Raw genomic sequence first — 19,301 nt, forward strand, 5'->3', positions numbered from 1 at the left:
TGTGTTATTACCCTCATTTATAGATGGGGAAACTCGAGGCTCGGAAGAGTTTTGTGACTTGTCCAAGGTCATACAGCTGGGACCCGGTGGAGTCAGGATTTGAATGCAGACAATCTTGCTTTCAGACGTATATCCTTAACCAGAGTGCTGCGCTGCCTTCCTCACTTGTGGCTCAACTGTGCAAAAGCAGGTGCTAAATAACCCACTCCTCTTCTTTTGGAGACTTTAAAACAAAGAGATGGCAGTGGTTCTTAGCACAGGTGGCCTAGTTGCTGGGCTCTGTGGAGTACCTAGTAGGCACACAGGTTCTGCGGTCAGATGCACCTGCCTTTGAATCCCAGCTCTGCCATCCATTTAAATGTGTAAGCTCACCACTGTCTCTGTACCTCAGTTTCCACATCTGAGACTAGTACTGGCACTTAACTCCTTGGTTCATTGTTAAGATTAAATGAGATATTGGCATATAAAGCACTTAGAAGAATGGCTTAATCAGTGTTAACTTTTATCACTGTGTTTTAAGCCCTAAGTCAGCGCCTGCCGCGGAGTACCTGCTTAATGAAAGTTGTTAGTAGCAGTTGGTTGTTGTGCTGTGTTTGGCAGAGCCTGCTTTAGGTGGTGATGAGAGTCAGTAATACTGTCCAGGGCTGGGCTTAGTTCCTAGTTATCAAAAAGCTGTTTTGGACCTGGAGCTTGTTGCTTCCCTTTCTTTTAATTCTTTTTGCTCATGGAAGGATGTTAAGCTCCTTCCTCAGCCAGCTTTCTTCTTGAGACATAACACTCAGCGTTTGATTGGGGATGGAAAGAAAGAAGGTTTTGAGCTTGCGAAATATGTCTTGTTGGCAGGATGTTCACCAGCTCTCAGGAAACTTGTCTGTTGATGGAGGAATAATGTTTCCACTTGTAAAGATCATTTTGGCTTCCCCAAAAGAACCAAAAAGGAGCAGCCTTGACTGATTCAATTTTCAGGCCCCATGGCTACCCACTCTCATGCCTTTAGATAATGTTAACTTACATAAGTGAGAGGGTGTGTGTATATGTTTAATTCCATTTTATAATGAGTGTTTTTTTCCCCCCCTTTGAGACAGAAAAAAAAAAACAACTTTTTGACTGACTTGATCTTCAGGCCCCTTGTTCCGTGGCTACCCACTCTCCTGCCTTTTGGGCATTTTGTCCCCCAGGCTGGAGTGCAGTGGCACGATCGTGGCTCACTGCAGCCACGACCTCCCAGGCTCAATCTGCCCTCCCACCTCAGCCTCCCAAATAGCTGGGACTACAGGCAGGCCCAGTTAATTTTTGTATTTTTTGTAGAGACGGGGTTTTACCATGTTGCCCAGGCTGGTCTTGAACTCTTTGGCTCAAGTGATCCTCCCATTTCGGCCTCCCACAGTGCTGGGGTTCTAAGCGTGAGCCACTGCGCCTGGCTAGAAACATTATAATCTTATGCTTTCTGGAATTAAGTTCTGTATAAGAGGATGGTGATAATACCTGTTTTGTATTTTTTTAGCCCTTAAAAAAAAAAAGGCTTGCTCTGTTGGCCAGGTTGGTCTCAAACTACTGGCCTCAAGCTGTCCTCTTGCCTCACCTTCCCAAAGTGCTAGGATTATAGATGTGAGCCACCATGCCCAGCCAATACCTGCTTTTTTTTTTTTTTTTTAAATAGAATAGTTATTGTTTTAGGAACTATGCTAGTTTCTTTACACATATTTTGTGATATTGTTCTCAAAATAACCCTGTAAGATAGGTTTTTATCATTATTCCCGCTGAACAGATGAAGGAATTGAGGCTCAGAGAAGTGAAGGAATTATTCAGACCTTCATTGCTAGGAAATGGCAAGTACGGGCTTTGAACTCTTGTCTGTCTTACTTCCAAGGTCCTTTCTGCCAGCTGCAGACCTGCAAGGCCTCTGTCTTTGGTCTTGAAAATCGAAGCCCAAAGGATGTCACATTTCAGTCATCTCCGTGCCCAGTGGGTCCTGACATTGATTGGAAGAGGGCGACTTTGTGACAGGTCTTGGGTTAAGTTTGCAAACGTGTCATGGGTGGGTAGAGTGTTGCATTGTACATTTCTGTCACTAAAACATGTGAAAAACTTTGGCCATCTATTTAGGGGAGCCAGAGGGCCAGTTGTTGCAGGATTCTGTTGTGCTCTGCTGTGCTGGGCCTGTGGTTGTCAGTGTAGAGCATGGTGCTGTAATAGAGAGTTACCCTGGAGCTGGATAGGGCAGGCCGACAGGGACAAGTGGAGATTGGATAGTCTTTTGTATTGATTCACACGCAGGCATCTGAAATTGGAGCCTAGGAACCCAGGGAAGTGCTTTGTTGGATCAGTAAGCACTGTGTTCTTTTCCTCAAGCTTCCTTTTGGACATAAGTCAAAAAAACAGCACCACCCCCTTCTAGATAAAATACTTGGATTGATGGAGCCTTCATTTTCTCCAAATCCTTTAAACCTTGCTGCTGTCTCATCAAGACGTGCCCATTTGTGCTGTTTGCAGGTTGAACCGAAGCTTCTCCCCGATGTCTCCGGAAGCCGTGTGCAGGGTTTTGCTGGAGTAAACCTATGTCCAAATATTATAGATTTCATCCAGGCCATCTTATAAATCTGTTTGGTTTATGCGAATTGGGTGCTTCTGTCATGAAAAAAGGAGTTTACTTTTGTTAGCCCTCGTCAGTGAACACGTGGTCGATGTTTTTCCGAATTGTTTTTTCTTTTAACTGTTATTTGGAAGACAGGAGCACCCTGCTTTACTCAGCTTCCACTTTGGTGAAAGGCTTCTTGAATTTCTTGTGCCATCGAGGGGGAAATGGACAACACGTATGGCATCCCTTGAAGACGTCTCAGGATTGCCCATAATTATGTGTCTAACTGCCAGTTGACAAAGTGGAGGGATTAGTCGCTTGTTACTTGAAACCAGCCAGGATCATGTGGAGGCAGCAGCTGTAGACATCTGTGAAACATTAATGATGAGACACGAGGTGATGGCGCCTTGCAGATCTTCTCAAGGAGTCTAGGAAACCATCAACCAGAGAAATTATCTGGGAAAGGCTTTCTTGTTTTTGACAAATCCACCTGCCAGGGATAGTGTTTGTGAGAATACAGTCTGTAATCCACAGTGACAGATTTCAGAATTTGGTAGTAGATGGCATTGTCCATAATTTGTTCATCCCAGGAGAAGAGACTCTTTGTCCCTATCTGATTTTGTGAGCTTGCAAGTTGTTCCCTACAAGTCATTAGAGATTAATTTTATTTCATTGGGATTGTTTGACATTCTGTGGAGAATGTTTGGGCATGGGAGGGGACCTGTGTTATGACCTTCTGTGTCATTCAGTGCTCTGGGGCAAGTCACTTCGCTCTTCAGGGCCTCACTTTACTTATCTGTGAAGCTGGGGTAAGAGCCACCTCCTGCAGCTGTTGCGAGGCTCTCCTGAAACCCACAGGGTGCAGCGCCTGGCCCATGCCAGGCCACCCTTAGCAGTTGTTAATTTCCTTCCCTTTTGCTTTTGAAATTGGTTTGCCTTTTGGATACCTAGTATTCTTAATAAAGATCAATTCCCTTAAAAATCAAAATAGCATTATCTGGACAATATATAAGAATTCTTTTTTTCAAATTTTTTTTTGACACAGGGTCTCACCTTGTCACTCAGGCTGGAGTGCGGTGGTGCTATCTCAGCTCACTGCAAACTCCGCCGCCCAGGTTCAAGTGATTCTCATACCTCAGCTTCCTGGGTAGCTAGGACTACAGGCACACACCACCACGCCTGGCTAATTTTTGTGTTTTTGATGGAGATAGGGTTTTGCCATGCTCTCCATTCTAGTCTCGAACTCCTGGCCTCAATGGTCTGCCTACCTCGACCTCCCAGAGTGCTGGGATTACAAGTGTGAGGCACTGCACCCGGTCTGGACAATACAGAAATATTCTTAATACTGCCATTGTTAATGGTAATAATGTAGAATTTTATTCAAAAGAGTAAAAGAGTGTTTTACTTTTTTTTTTTTTTGAGACAGGATCTCATTCTGTTACGCAGACTGGGCAGCCTCAACCTCAGGTGATCTTTCCGCCCTGGCCTCCCGAGTAGCTGGGACTACAGGCATGCCCCACCACACCTGGCTAATTTTAAAAGTTTTTTGTAGAGACGGGGTCTCGCTATGTTTCCCAGGCTGGTCTTGAACTCCTGGGGTCAAGCGATCCGTCCACCTCTGCCTCCCAAAGTGCTAGGATTACAGGTGTAAGCCACTGCTCCCGGCCCGAAGTAGTATTTTCTTGGATAAAATCAGCTGTATTCTTAAATTTTGACTGATGATTAAGCTACAGGTTTCTTATCCGAAATGCTTGGGACCAGAAGCATTTTGGATTTGGGACTTCTTGGGATTCTTTTCAGATTTTGGAATATTTGCAGAACTTACTGGTCGACCATCCCTAATCCAAAAGTCTGAGATGCTCATTGGAGCCTCATGTTTGTGCTCAAAAAGTTTTGGATTTGGATTTTTCGGTTAGGGCTGCTCAACCTGTATAAGCAGAAGCACTAAAGTGTGTACTAAAGACATGTGTTTTCTGGTCATGGCTTCTTTGCTACTATGTGATGTCTCGTTTGTTACGGGTCAGTCCAGGCCTCAATTTTCCCCAGTTTAGATGGTTTTTAGGGTCCCCTTTAGTGTCACATCCCTGTGAATCTGTGTTTTAAAGTTGGACAGGTGAAGGGGTAGGCACACCCAAGAGAAAATGCTCCAGCTCACTCAGTTGACCAGCAGAGCCAAGCACAGTGCCTGAGAAACGTGGCAGAGAGCCACCCTGAGCAATGAGTTTGTCGGTCATCATGTGACCCAGGGTTTGTCTGTGCATCAGGTTGGCCCATTTGCTTTGTATATGTTGTAAAAAGCAGGCAGTGATTGCCTTTAGGTGGAGCTGCTTGGGAGCTTCAGTACTCGGCTCAGGGATCAGCAAGCTCCCCGAGGTGCGGGTGTGGGTGGGCGGCTGCCAGCTGTGTGTTGGAAGTGACTGGAGTTGGAGGGTGCAGGGGTAAGAGACATGTGCCTTAAAGGGGAAATAGAAGAACAGCAGAATAAACCCCTGCATACTCTCCTTGCTGGGCAGTGACTGTGCTTTGCCAATTAAAATGTGCTTGTACAGCCACCCTCCTCTGGCACTCTAGATGGCTACCTCCTTTTTAAGAAATTTTGTCATTTCGCCAGGTTCACCAGGTAAACTTTGATCTCTGCAAAGGAACTGTTCTGTATTCAGCAATTAGAGGTTTCGGAGTGTAAACAGTGAATTGGTTATCCAAAAAGCTACAGCAGAAGTATAGCTCCGATTCCTGAGTGTGACTCATTTCGGATATTTCACTTCCTGGAGGGATGTGTAAGGGAAAAATCAACTGATGGCTGTTGTAGAGTTTGACACAGAGCCTGTGTGTAGGTTGCTAAGTTTTCCTCTGGAATAAATATGCCAGGGAGAGGCACGTGGAAATTTTCATTGCTGGGGAGGGTGTCAGGGTAGTTGGGGACTCTACTAGTTAGTGCTGCCACAGTTGTCTGGGTTCGATGGCCTCAGATGGGGTTGGGAGCACCAGTAAAAAGGGAGAAGTTTCAAAGAGTTGAGATGGTGGAAATATTTCTTGATGCTGTCCTGGGCTGGGGAAATGGAGCAGAGGGCTTCAGAAAGCAAACTGCATGAGGGAGTTACTAGAGTGTGGGAAAACAAGGGGAAGGTGATCTTCCATGGACACATGTGAAATTCCTTCAGCTCTCACTGTCACTGCCCCTCCTCTCCTTGTGGCTACAGGGAAGCCATGTGCTGCATCATACTCAGGGCAGGGGCGGTTGTGTGGAGTGAGTGCTGTGCAAGCCTGCCGTCCTTTGTGGGTGCTTAATGACTTGGAAACTGACATAACACTCCGCCTACCTTTCTAGAGACTCCTGGCAGCCTGAATGGAAAACCTGTGTCAAGTGAGGGAAAAATCCAGGCGGAAAGGGCCCTCTAGCACCTAAGGAATGTTATGCGTAAGTCCTGGCAGATAAGCCACGTGCTTTACTCTCTGGGAGAGTTCCTACCCTTTATGGAGGATGCTCTGTGGGCAGTGCCCTTATGGCCCAGACGTGGTACCTCGTTCCCAGTGGCCCGTGAGGTAGACGGTACCGTCAGGCCCAGGTTTTAAAGAAGACTGAGGTTCCAAGGGATGAGGTGGGGACGTGCTTACGCAGGCTGTATGGGAAAGTAGGAATTGTTAGTATATCGTTATCTGTGCCTTTAGAGTCTTGAACTTCTTTAAGAAAAGGAAGAAGTAATCTTCATATAGTGTCAAGGTGTTTACAAACTATTTGTGGGCTGTGATTCTGGACCCCAAGTTTTCAACCTGATTTATTCCTTCTCTTAAAATTTCTTTTTTGTTTGTTTGTTTTTGTTTCAAATGAGAGCAGATTTCTAATTTTCTGGATTCTCAACCCATAGCAGATTAGAAGCAACATATTCGTTGAGGAAGTGTAGCTGACAGCCTGGCAGAAGCAGCAGATAAATGTAAAAAGCAGACACAGGGCTGCGTTCCAAGAATGGCTACTCATACAGTGTCCTTAGGCTAATGAGAAATGGTTTCGCTGTGTTCATTGCATTGTCCTGTGATCATTTGCATTATGTAAAAATGTAGAGCAGGTAATACATTTTAGAGCGATTGCTGTCTTCTAGAATTTTTTTAAAAGTTGATACCTTGATGACCTGAACAAGTCACTGGGAGGACCAGTCCTTGAAAATAATGGGGTAGCTGGGATGCTGGGCGTTAAATGTAGGAGGATGGTGTAATTCTTTCCTGCTGTTTTTCTCTGGCTGTCCTCTATCTTAGGTCACAGCTCCTTGAGGGCGAGAATCACATCTCACTGTTCGACTGTGTCTGCCAGTCACTTACACAGTCCCTGGATGAAAGACTCACAGGGGAGAAGGGCTCGGGGCAGAACCAGGCCTCGAAACATGAAGAAGATCCGGGTTTAGGTGCGGATTTTGCCTCTGTCTGTGCAACCTGGCAAAACTTGGCGCTGGACCTCATTATGCGTTGTAAAATGAAGGAGCAGGACTCACATGAAATTGAGATGTCAGTCCAGATCTAATTTCTGTGATCCCAACAGTTTTTTTTTAAAGAGAGACTTGTTTATAAGAAAAAAAAGAGAGAGACACATAAAGCAGTTATGTTTTCATGGTAATCCAAATGACCTTAACAACAGAGCCACTGAATTGTTCACTTTAAAATGGCTAATTTTTCTTTTTTTTGAGGGGGGTGGGCGGGGGGCAGGGATAGTCTCACTCTGTCATCCAGGCTGGAGTGCAGTGGCATGATCTCAGCTCACTGCACCCTTCACCTTCTGGTTTCAAGTGATTCTCCTGCCTGAGCCTCCCGCATAGCTGAGATTACAGGCGTCTGCCACCATGCCCGGCTAATTTTTGTATTTTTAGTAGAGATGGGGTTTCACCATGTTGGCTATGCTCACCTCAAGTGATCCAGCCGCCTCCACCTCCCTGCTGGGATTACAGGCATGAGCCACTGTGTCCAGCCCTAAAGTGGTTAAATTTTATTCCTCAAATGAGATAGGAGTTTATTTCTCATATAACAACAGGTCACCCATTCTGACCTTGGATGTCCAAGGTGGGTTGTCCAAGGAGCCAGGCTCCTCCTTCATGTTGCCCTGCCGTCTCCCAGGGTTTTATATTTGTCTGTATGGTCAGAGTAGGACTAGAATGGTTAATTTTATGTTGCATTTTTTTTAGAAAACAAAAACAAAAAAACCTCAATTTAAAAAGATGACATTGACTCAGCTATGATGGTAGACAGCAGACCCCAAAAGGTTGAAGGAGGCTTGGTCTACCAAGTGGACTTCCACCGTGGTTGTGATTCCCTTGATAGCTTGGGTATTGGATTTTCCCATGGGAACAGAAAGTCATCCAAGGGGTATGTGTGTGTTTGTGTTTGAGGCATCTCCCTCCTGCATAGCTATCATTACATCCCAGAGGACACTCAGGCAGTGGAGGAAGCACTTTTCTTTTTATTAATCTAAAATGTGCGGTTTTCCAGAGTGACCTAAAGATGAGTGGTCGGCTGGGCTGGCCCAGGATTCCTTCCCCAAATTGCCCCCAGCACAAACTGTTCCCGGGCCACATGGCAGAAAACAGATTCGATGTTTAAACAAAATTGCTTATTGGGTCACAGATTATACAAGACAAACCATGGTTAAGTGAGACTCCATAAATTTGTGGTAAGTCATTCTGGGCGCCAGCAGAGTTTACCTTTGTGCTGTCTATGAAGTTATTTGCTAAGCCTCTTGGGAATGTAAACGAGTGAAGGTCTTGACGAACTTAAGAACAAACTCCGAAGGTCTTGAAGCTTTGGTTGATTGTTTATGTACAGACAGATGCTGTTAAGCACAAATCTGCCTTAACCAGCCACTACAGCAGGCCAAGCAGGACCTCTGCTTGCAAGCATTAGCAGTTTGAGTTACTGCCTGTGCCTGTCTTTGAAATTAAAAACAGTGGGTTTTAAAAGCACACACAAACCACACACACTCCGGTGAGGCTGTGTCACCATCCTCTAGCAGCTGGCCCCAGCTAGGAAACATAGTCATCTCAGGCTCCCTGGGCTTCCTCCCATTTCCAGTAACTGACCTCGTCCTATCTGTTCTGACCTTAAAGTCTTTGGCTCTCGGCCGGGCGCGGTGGCTCAAGCCTGTAATCCCAGCACTTTGGGAGGCCGAGGCGGGTGGATCACGAGGTCAGGAGATCGAGACTATCCTGGCTAACATGGTGAAACCCCGTCTCTACTAAAAATACAAAAAACTAGCCGGGCGTGGTGGCGGGCGCCTGTAGTCTCAGCTACTTGGGAGGCTGAGGCGGGAGAATGGCGTGAACCCGGGAGGCAGAGCTTGCAGTGAGCCGAGATCACGCCACTGCACTCCAGCCTGGGAGACACAGCGAGACTCCGTCTCAAAAAAAAAAAAAAAAAAAAAAAAAGTCTTTGGCTCTCCTCCTCTCCGGCCATCCAGCCAGAGACCTGGCTGCTGTAGAGGCTCCTCTGCTAGCTCTTCTGCCCCCAGTTTCGTCTCTGGTCAGGCGGTCTCCCCAAGGTCACCAGACAAATTCTTCTGTGTCAGTTACTGTTGCCGTCTGACAAAATCACCCCAAAACCTAGTGACTTAAAATAATAATTCATTTCATTGTCTCTGATGGTTTCTGTGGGTCAGGAATTCAGGAGGGCCTTGGCTGGGTGGTTCTGGCTTGGGGTCTCCTGCTATTGCAGTCAGATAGCTGAAGCTGGAACAGTGGGAGCCTTGAGCACCTGGGGGCTCCGTGGGCCTCCCTCTGTCCATGGAGTCTCAGGGACTCTTCTGCACGAGGTGGCCTCAGGGCAGTTGAGTGGACTCCAGGCCTGTGTGTTCAGCAGGCAGAGAGAAGCTGCATTGTCTCTTGTGGGCTCACAAGTCATAGGGCATCATTTGTGCTGGGCTCTGGTGATAAAAAGTTACAAAAGCTCCTCTGGTTCTAGGGCGGAGGGGTCACAGACCTCGCTCCCCCCATGTGGGAGGAGTGTCACAGTCACGATGCAGGAGGAGCATGTGGTCTGGGACTGCTTGTTATGGTCATTTTTAGAAAATATAATCTGCTTCACCTTCTAAGTCACAACAACAGTTGTCATTCCCTGTGGAAAAATCTCTAGGGGCTCCAGAACCCTCACAGAAAAGTAGATTTTAAAGAATGTAGCACAGATGCCTTACCTATAAACTGGACAGGAGCAAAAAACTGAGGGAGAAGTGAGGTTCTGAGCCTAGCTCCTAGGGCCAGCTTAGCTGCCCCCTGAGTAGTTTGGGTGTGATCTGGCCCTTGTGACAAGGCCCCAGTCCACCTTCCCAGGCCACCCCCCATGGTTCCCCACCTCCTCCACGCACCTGGCTCACCTCTCCTTACCCTGCTGCACCTGCTGCCTGGAAAGGCACAGCTGCTCATCCAGGACTAAACCACTCCTGTGGCCCCATTCTGAGACATCTTCGGGGGCTCCCTGCCCTACTTAGTGGGAACCTCTACTCTGACATTGACATTGTTGTGGATGGTGTGTTTACTCTACCAAACTTGGAGTGTAGGGACTGGTTACATCTCACTTGATGATGGTTTCCAAATCAGACTTTGCCCTGGAGTTTGCTTAGTAGGCCAAGTTTTCCTGTATGCAGATGATTTCACAATACTCTCAGATGTCTGAACACTGTAGCAGATATGTAGATGGTAGGGTTTTATTGGACTGATTTCTTATTCTGAGAAATTGTTTTAGTCCATATTAATGGTTGTTTTATTTATTGCAGGATGATTTAAGCAATTTTATGCTTTTTCTTTAAATCATATGAAAACAAAGTGAAATATTTCCTATCTCAGTTTGTATACCAAAAGAAAAAAATAACACAAAAAAATCCCTAAACCTACCCCTTGGAGCCTTGCCAGCTTAAAGTGGGGTAACTGTCCCCTCCTTATTATTTGACAGCCTAACAAGGACTCTTCCTTGATTTTTTTTTCCATACTGATTTTGACTGCACCATAAGCTCCATGAAGAGCAGAGACTTTTATGTTGACCACTCAGCATCGAAAACAGTGCTTGTTACCTAGGAAACACTCACATAAATGATCAGATGACTAATTGAATGGGCAGAGAATTCCAGAGGGTGAGGAGGAACGGTCCTTCTTTTACTATTTACCTTTCCACCTGGAGCACACCACGGGGAGGTGGAACTGGTGAAGCTCACTTTATAAAGGAGGTGCCTGGACCAGTCAGAGTTTTGAAGGAGCCGGCCTGTGGAGCCTAAGGAGCTCTTAGCCACCGGGTGACTTCCCCTGACTGGCCTTCTGTTTATTTTGTAGCCATGTGAGGGAGGGAAGTCCTAGGAAAATAATTGACACAAAGAAGTACAAATCAGTGTATGGTGAACTGTGCCTTGTCTCTTTGTACCTTCTCTGTCTCATTATTGGACACACCACTTGGCCTTGTGGTTACTTGCTGTTTTATGGACAATTGGTTCCTTGAGGCTTGGGACTGGGTCTCATTTGTTGGGCCAGATTCAGGGCCTGGCCCAGGGTTGGCACTCAGTGCACAGTTGTTGAATTGTAGCCCAGTTGCTGGCCTGCAAGCGGCCAAATCCAGGATAATGGTCTTGTTTTGAAGGGTGTGGCGGTTGGGTGTGTCTGCTTTCGCAGTAGGATAGAGGGCAGTCCATCTAGAAGGAGTCTTAGAGTTCATCTGGGCCAAATCCCAGGCCACGAGATTAAGTGAGCAGTCCAAGGAACACAGACGTCTAATGACAGGGCATAACCTTGGACCCTGGACTCTTGAGTCCTAAGCCCTCTCTTTACTTGTTCTTTCTTGTATTTTTTTGACCTGTTCCGTTTCTGTCCTGGGCTGGTTCACTCCTCCTTAGGCAACCTGGTGGTTCCCTGCTTCCAGGAAGTCACCGTATTGATGCCAAACTTAGTGCGAACACCTGACGGGCATAGTGCACTGCAACCCAGAACTCCTGGGCTTGAACGATCCTCCTGCCTCAGCCTCCCAAGTAGCTGGAACTACAGGAGCGCATCACCACTCCCTGCGTACTTTGTATTTTTTTCTATTACCTTTAAAAAAAGTTTAGATATCTGATAATCATAACTTAAGCATCACAATTATGATGAATACCCTTGAACCTGCCATTCCATATGAGACCTAGCTTTCATCTTCCGCTCGTGGCTTCCCTGGAACTGCTCTTCTACTCTTCTTAAATGTTGTATTTATCATTCCCTTGTCTTGGCTTAAAGACAAAAAAAGCCTTGTTATATTAGTCTAAAACACATGTCTAAATAATAAGAGTGTTCATGGCCAGGTGCAGTGGCTCACACCTGTAATCCCAGCACTTTGGGAGGCCGAGGCAGGTGGATCGCCCGAGCTCAGGACTTTCAGACCGGCCTGGGCAACATGGCAAAACCCTGTCTCTACAAAAAATAGAAAAATTGGCTGGGTATGGTGGCTCATGCCTGTAATCCAGCACTTTGGGAGGCCGAGGTGGGCAGATCGCTTGAGGTTAAGAGTTTGAGACCATCCTGGGCAGCATGACAAAACCCCATCTCTACCAAACTACAAAAAATTAACTGGGCATGGTGGCCTTCCAGCTACTTGGACGGCTGAGGTGGGAGGATGGCTTGAGCCTGGGAAGTCGAGGCTACAGTGAGCCGACATTGTGCCACTACATGCCAGCCTAGGTAACAAAGTGAGACCCTGTCTCAAGAAAAACAAAAATTAACCAGGCATGGGGGTGTGTGCCTGTAATCCCAGCTACTTGGGAGGCTGAGGTGGGAGGATAACTTGAGCCCAGGAGATAGAGGTTGCAGTGAGCTGAGCTTGTGCCACTACACTCCAGCCTGGGTGACAGAGTGAGAGCCTATCTTTAAAAAAAAAAAAAAAAAAGTTCACTATTGCTTGTTTTTGAGCTTTATATAAAAGTGGCAGCATCCCAGGGAGGCCCCTGGGACTAGCCCCCTCCCTCCGTCCCCATCGTTCCATTTCCGGGGTCACTTATGTCGTGGCTTGTAGCTGAAGGTCATCCACATCTGCTTCATTCTCCGGTGCCGTTTCCTGTTTGGACCCTTTAGGGTTTGGGATGACTCCCAAGCAAATGGCTCCAGTTAACTCTAATTTTAACGTCTTACAAGCTGTCATTAAGCTTTCCCATGTTGCTTCACTTATGGGAAGCATTTAGTCATTTCCTCATTGAATGACAGTTAAACATCCTTAGCCCTAGAAATTTGTAGTGAAACATTTCCAATTAAGATTAATTGGGATTAATGCAAAATACCAGTCAGATCGTTTCATAGTGGTATTCTAGTGCTGTCAACTAGATACAGGCCGACAGAGGACTGTCTAGCCCCCTTGCGGGGTGGGGATGTGATCAGCATATGGGAACTGGGGTTGTGAACAGGCTCTGAAGAAGGATTAAAACAGCGTCTTTCACCTTGAGCTTCTCTGGTCAACTTAGGTCTTTTCCTGGATAACACTGCTCAGTTTCTGGTTAATCCCTTCTATATTCTGCCTGGATCACAGTTTCAAATTAGACAGGCTTCCTTATATCTTAATTTGCTTTTCTTTTATAAGGAGGATTGCTAATATCTAGTTGAGATACTTTCTGAAGACCAGAAATTTTTAGGGGTTTTGTGTGGTCTTTAAATTAGAATTGAATATAAAATGTTTCCCTGCATGTGCACTGTTCTTGAGAGGGACTTTATCGTCTATCAGATTCTGGGAATCTGCAGCCCCTGAAGCAATTATTTTTAGCCCAGGGCTTCTCAGCCTTAACTCTATTAACATTTGGGCCAGGTGATTCTTTGTTGTGGGGAGGCTGTATATCACGTCTGGGGACATTTAGAAGCATCCCTGGCCCCTACCCATTAGATGTCAGTAGTTTCTTCTCTCCCAGTTGTGACAAAAATGTTTCCATACATTGCCAAATGTCTCCTGGCAGGGTTGGTTGGAGGTGTGTGTGTATGTGTGTGCACGTGTGCAAAATCATCCCTAGTTGAGAAATACTAGTTTATACCTTTTAACGAGTTTGACTTGAATCATTTAGGGTTTTCTATTCTTGCTCAGCCAAGAGAATACTTAGCTACTTATTGAGTTTGAACATTAGCTCTAGTATAAGGGGAGCAAGAGAGAGAGATCCAGGGCTGGGTTGAGGGGCAGGGAGGTTGGGCAGGGGAATCATTTAAAATTTTAAAATATTTAAAAGCTGTATATATATTTGTATGCATGTAATATCCCTAATCATTAAACACATACTACTGTGTATTAAACATCTCACATGCATTACTAAATTATTGTAAGTCTCTAAGAAAGATACTGTGTTCCCATTTTATGGAAAAATAAATAGAGCCTTCTAGAGATTAAGAAACCTGCCCAAGGCCATAAGTTAATGAATGGCAGTACTGGGAATTGAATATGTCCCTCTAGAGTCAAATCAGCTTATCTGTGTGTTCTGCCCTAGACATGGTGTTAAAATTTCCTCTCATGCCAGTGGGCCAAACCCGTCACTGTGGCCTTGGCTGACATGTTGGCATAGAAGTGCGTGGCACAAGTGGGGAATTCATGTTGCTGGCATTAAGCAAAACAAGTGGTAGAGTTTCTGGGGTGGTGTTTTTCTTTACTCTTTGCAGGAGAGCCAGTTCGTTGTGTGTTGTCACTGATAGCCATTTTGAGCAAGGGACAGGCTTTTTCTTTTCTTTCATTCTTTTTAAAACAGCTGGCTGTATATGCCATGTCAATATCTTGTTTTAAAAAAATGAAATTGACTCTCCTTAATAATGTGTTATGTCTTTGGTGACTATGAAGTGGGTCCTTGTCCCATGGCCTACTAGTGGTTAAGAGACCTGGATTATAAATGGTAATATTCAAAAGTTGTATTTCATTAAGGCCAAATGTGGCATTTTGAGGATTACTCTGTATATTCTATGAGGCTGTAGCTTGTTGATTTAGGCCTTTCAAAAATCCTGAAATTGGTCTGAGCAGAGCAGATTCCAGATACAAATTAGATAGTGCCTCTCTGCTTGGGTAGTGTTGGAGACTCCATCTGCCTTACTTGGAGTCACCTGTACCTCTTAGAGTTGCATACACAGGTCTTCACCATTGGACCTGGCCCACCTTTCTCACTTTATTTCTTGTCTCATCTCCTGAGGTCTAGGCTTCCATGTTAGAACCCACTGTGCATTGAATTTACTTTGCACTTTACCAGCCTCGCCTCTGCTCAGTTCTCTTCCTTTCCCCCTCCCTTTATCTCTTTTTTATATGTTTATGGTGACTGGCACATGGTGGCTCTTAGTAAATACTTGCAGCATATATACTGTGAGGAGAGTATTGTGAAGCACAGGATGCATAGCTTTAAAAAGGTGCTTGGGCTGGGCACGGTGGTTCATGCTTGTAATCCTGGCACTTTGGGAGGCCAAGGCAGTTCGATTGCTTGAGCCCAGGAGTTCAAGACCAGCCTGGGCAACATGGCAAAACCCCATGTTTGTCCCCCTAAAAATATAAAAATTAGCCAGGTGTGGTGGCATGTACCTGTGACCCAGCTACTTGGGAGGCTGAGGTGGGAAGATCACTTGAGCCTGGGAAGTGGAGGTTGTAGGGAGCCAAGATCGTGCCACTGCACTCCAGTCTGGGTGACACAGCAAGACCCTGTCTTTAAAAGAATTAAAAACATTTTTTAAAAGAGTACTTGATAAACGAGGGTCATAGTTGTCTTTCCAGTCCCCTGCTGCTGCAGTGACATAGTTGACTGCATTTGCAGTCCACTTTGCTGGGTGGAGCGAGCTCTTGACTAGTGTAGTTCAGGTCTTAGTGTTCTGAGTTTCCATTGAATGAATGAAGCACTTTTAACCCGTGTGCATCTTGCCATTTGTTCTTTGCCTGGCTTTTCCCCCTCACTTGGAGCTCATCAAGGAACCTGGCTTGGGGATGTTACCTGATGTTTATACCCAGGTTACAACAAAGGGCAAAAGTAATCCGCTACTTGAGTGTGCTCACCATGGAACCAACTGGGAGGCACGACATCTGCAGCCGCCAGGGCCCGTTGAGCAGAGCAGGGGAGCCGGCGGGGGAGCTTTCTGACGTCTCCAGCCTGCTTCCACTTCTTTCAGGGTCTTTTGGATGCCCCCACTTGAGACAGAGACTGCTGTCAAAGGGGAGCAGACAGCCTGCACAGTCCCCGCCTCCAGGCTAGCGGCACACAGACCTGGCAGAGGGCCCACTACACGGCTCTTTGGGTTTTAGAATGCCTTGGACAAGCATGCTTTTTAAAAGGAGGTTTTGATATTCCTTCTGGCAAAAATGACTGATGCACTTGTATTTCTCCCTCCACAGAGTGATCAGCAGCTGGACTGTGCCTTGGACCTAATGAGGCGCCTGCCTCCCCAGCAAATCGAGAAAAACCTCAGCGACCTGATCGACCTGGTACGTGCCTCCTTCATATGGTTCCATTTGAGACTGCGGCTAAGAGTGGGTTGCTTTTGTGTAGCTTTTTCCATGCAGAATTCACAACACAGGAAACCTTTTCTCTCCCTGGCAGACCATGCCACTGGACTATGAGATTCCTCCAGGCAGAGAGAAGATGGGTTTCATATGGTGGTCTGTCATTCAGAACCATCTGTGTTGATGAAGCCCAAGTTAGGAGTTCTGAAGTTAATGACAGTCTGCTCCCTCCCCACCTGCCTTGTCTTCAGTGTCTAGAAGCGTGCATTTAGACGTGGCGGGGAAGAGGCTATACCCATCCCGCAGGCATTTGGCAGTGCACGCAGGCCAGACACTATCAGTCTCTGCTATTGTATGAGTTTCTCCAGCCAACACAGTACAAGCGTCTACCTGTAAGATGCTTCCGTGGCTTCATTTCTAGTTTGAAAAGGTATAACAAGCAAAAGTTGGCTTGTTAAAGGGCCTGTCACATCTAGTTTTTAAATATTCTATTCATTTTCATAGATTTTTATGCTCAGAATGATTGGTCTCAAGATGTTGCCTCAAATTCACTAGCACCATATTATTGGAGAGTGCCCAAAATATTCAAAAACATCTGTAAAGCCACAGGAAGTATTGGAAAGGAATAAAATCAGGTCTTAAGAGGCCAACCGAATCACCCTGATCACTTGGCAGTGAGTTCCAGTGCTGGGTTTGGAACGCGAGTCCCTGAGTCTGGTCCTCTGTTTTTCCTGTTGTGTCCCATGTGGTCTTGGATGTGATTATCCTTTGCCAAGCATGGCTCATTAGTGAGGTATCTTTTTAGAGTGGGTTGGGAACTTGTTCATATGCTGTAGTGATTTATTTAATTCCATTGTATGCATTCAAAACAGTTTTACTAGGAAAAATATATGACTGCTAGGAGAGGCACGCATGTCATTCACAGAGAAAACTTTATACAGCAGCCCGAAAGGTCTGCAGTGCCACTATTTGTATATTTATAGGGATGCAAACTCCCAGCTGAGAGGCAAGTGTGTGACACAGAGCGGAGCCTGTGGAAGGAGTTGGGAATCTGTTGTATCTCATTCATAGTAATTCAGGAAATGGGAAGAAAGAGGTTTCTTGAGGTCACTGGCTGCTCAGAGAGACAACTGCACGTGCTTCTGATGTAAGTGGAGAGAAGGCAGGTATCAAAAAGAGAGGGCCCTGCCAGACAGTCGACATTTCAGATGGGTAGTAACATAGTTGTGATGCAAATGAACCCACTGTGTGCTCAGGATAAGGGGTCCCCGGCCAGGAACCAGCGAGTGAGGAAGATCATTGAAGTGGGCTTGGCGGGATCTGGAGGCACAGGCCCCTGCGGAAAGGGCAGCTGCCTGCGTTACTCCCGGTGCTTGTTGCCCTGTTGGAAATAGAGCCTCTGTTGCTCATTTTCACATTTTTCTAAAAACCCACATATATTTGGGTTTTTATGTAAAATTCCCTGGTTTTTTTGTTTGTTTGCTTTGAGACAGAGTCTCATTCTCTCACCAGGGCTGTAGTGCAGTGGGGCGATCTTGGTTCACTGCAATCTCCTGCCTCAGCCTCCCCAGTAGCTGGGATTACAGGCGCCCACCACCGTGCCCAGCTGATTTTGTATTTTTATTAGAGACGTGATTTCACCATTATGGTCAGGCTTGTCTCAAACTCTTGACCTCAAGTGATCTGCCTGTCTTGGCCTCCCAAAGTGCTGGGATTACAGGCGTGAGCTACTGCGCACGACAGAATATCCTGATTTTTTTTTTTTTTTTTTTTTGAGAGAGTCTCGCTCTGTTGCCCAGGCTGGAGTGCAGTGGCTGGATCTCAGCTCACTGCAAGCTCCGCCTCCCGGGTTCATGCCATTCTCCTGCCTCAGCCTCCCGAGTAGCTGGGACTACAGGCGCCCGCCACCTCGCCCGGCTAGTTTTTTTGTATTTTTTTTAGTAGAGACGGGGTTTCACCATCTTAGCCAGGATGGTCTCGATCTGCTGACCTCGTGATCCGCCCGTCTCGGCCTCCCAAAGTGCTGGGATTACAGGCTTGAGCCACCGCGCCCGGCCGAATATCCTGATTTTTAAACATTGGCCTGCCCATTAGATTGGCTGGGTCCAGTTTTGTGTAGAACCTGGACCTGAGCGTGTGAAATGTGAGCTGGGGGCGGGTGGGCGGTGTGGGCTGGAGGGGTTGGAGGAGATGTCCTTTGTTGAGAAATACTGAAGTATGAAGTTGGATAGGTAGGAGGTATCCTTGAAAGTGAGGAGACCTTGGACTTGATGTGGTGAGAATGGTCACCATCAGCCCACTGACTGCTGAGCTTGTATGCAGCGCCTCATGCGCAGCCATATTTAAACTCTCAGCAGTCCTGTGAGGTAGGACTACAGAGTGCGGTCTGGGAAGTGCTTTAATGGCTTTGCATTTTTCTTGGTCAGAAATCTATGACTGATCCTATGTGGAAGAGGGGGGCAAAAGTTGAAGGTGTGATCCGCCTTTAATTTGGTCAGCTGCAGGGGCTTGTTTTTCCTCTAAACTCAGCATGAAAGCATGCTTGGCTGAGTTTAAATTTAGTTTGCCAATTTAGTTATTACTGTATTTTAGAAATGAGCCAAACATAGAAGTAGGAAATGATGAACAAATTTTTCTCAGTAGACCCTTCCTGGTGTTTAATAGGCTGTTTTGTTCTTATGGCAACTGAAGTGTTTCACTACAGCTGTGTCTTTTCTCCGGGATTCCCTCATCACTCTCTCTTTCAGGGATGTGCGTGTAGCTGCTTTTATGAAAACCTGGTCAACTGGTTCCCTTGCTGCCTGTGCCGGTTTTCCCTAGGCTCGACAGGGAAATTGCAGCATTGATGGCGAATGAAGGAGAGTATCAAGAGCTGTCTTTCGCCATAGCCAGATAATGAGAGAGATCACCTCTGAAGCTTAGTTGCAGGATGGTACTTGGACATAGGTTGAAGTGCCAGACCATATCTACCACTGATCTATGATGTAGTGTGTGACATTCTATAGTTTACTGTCAGAGCATACTACTTTTCCTATTTTTTTTTTTTTTTTTGGAGAGACAGGGTCTTGCTCTGTTGCCCAGGCTGGAATGTAGTGGTGCAATCAAAGCTCAATGCAGCCTCAAACTCCTGGGCTCAAATGATCTTCCTGCCTTAGCCTTGCGAGCAGCTAGGACTGCAGGCACCCACCACCACATCTGGCCAATTTTTAAAAATGTTTTATTTTTCATAAAGACTGGTTCTCTCCCTGTGTTCCCTAGGCTGGTCTTGAACTGCTGACCTCAGGCAATCCTGCTTCTCTGTTTTTAACTT

At 46.1% G+C, this 19,301-nt stretch overlaps 1 protein-coding gene across 4 annotated transcripts in view; it reads left to right on the forward strand.

The window, feature by feature from the left end:
- Window positions 1–19,301, forward strand: part of CAPZB (capping actin protein of muscle Z-line subunit beta) — a 148,086-nt gene that overhangs the window by 46,835 nt on the left and 81,950 nt on the right. For 2 of the 4 annotated variants that reach the window (XM_077972131.1, XM_077972150.1), the window contains exons 2-3: window positions 5,907–5,996; window positions 15,884–15,973. In XM_077972131.1, the coding sequence (XP_077828257.1) occupies window positions 5,988–5,996; window positions 15,884–15,973 (99 nt within the window). In that variant the 5' untranslated portion in view covers window positions 5,907–5,987. The remainder of the gene's footprint in view (window positions 1–5,906; window positions 5,997–15,883; window positions 15,974–19,301) is intronic. The other 2 variants (XM_028838792.2, XM_028838811.2) reach the window with 1 other exon arrangement.

This window comes from Macaca mulatta, chromosome 1 (genome assembly GCF_049350105.2).
Source record: "Macaca mulatta isolate MMU2019108-1 chromosome 1, T2T-MMU8v2.0, whole genome shotgun sequence".
Classification (NCBI taxonomy): domain Eukaryota; kingdom Metazoa; phylum Chordata; class Mammalia; order Primates; family Cercopithecidae; genus Macaca; species Macaca mulatta.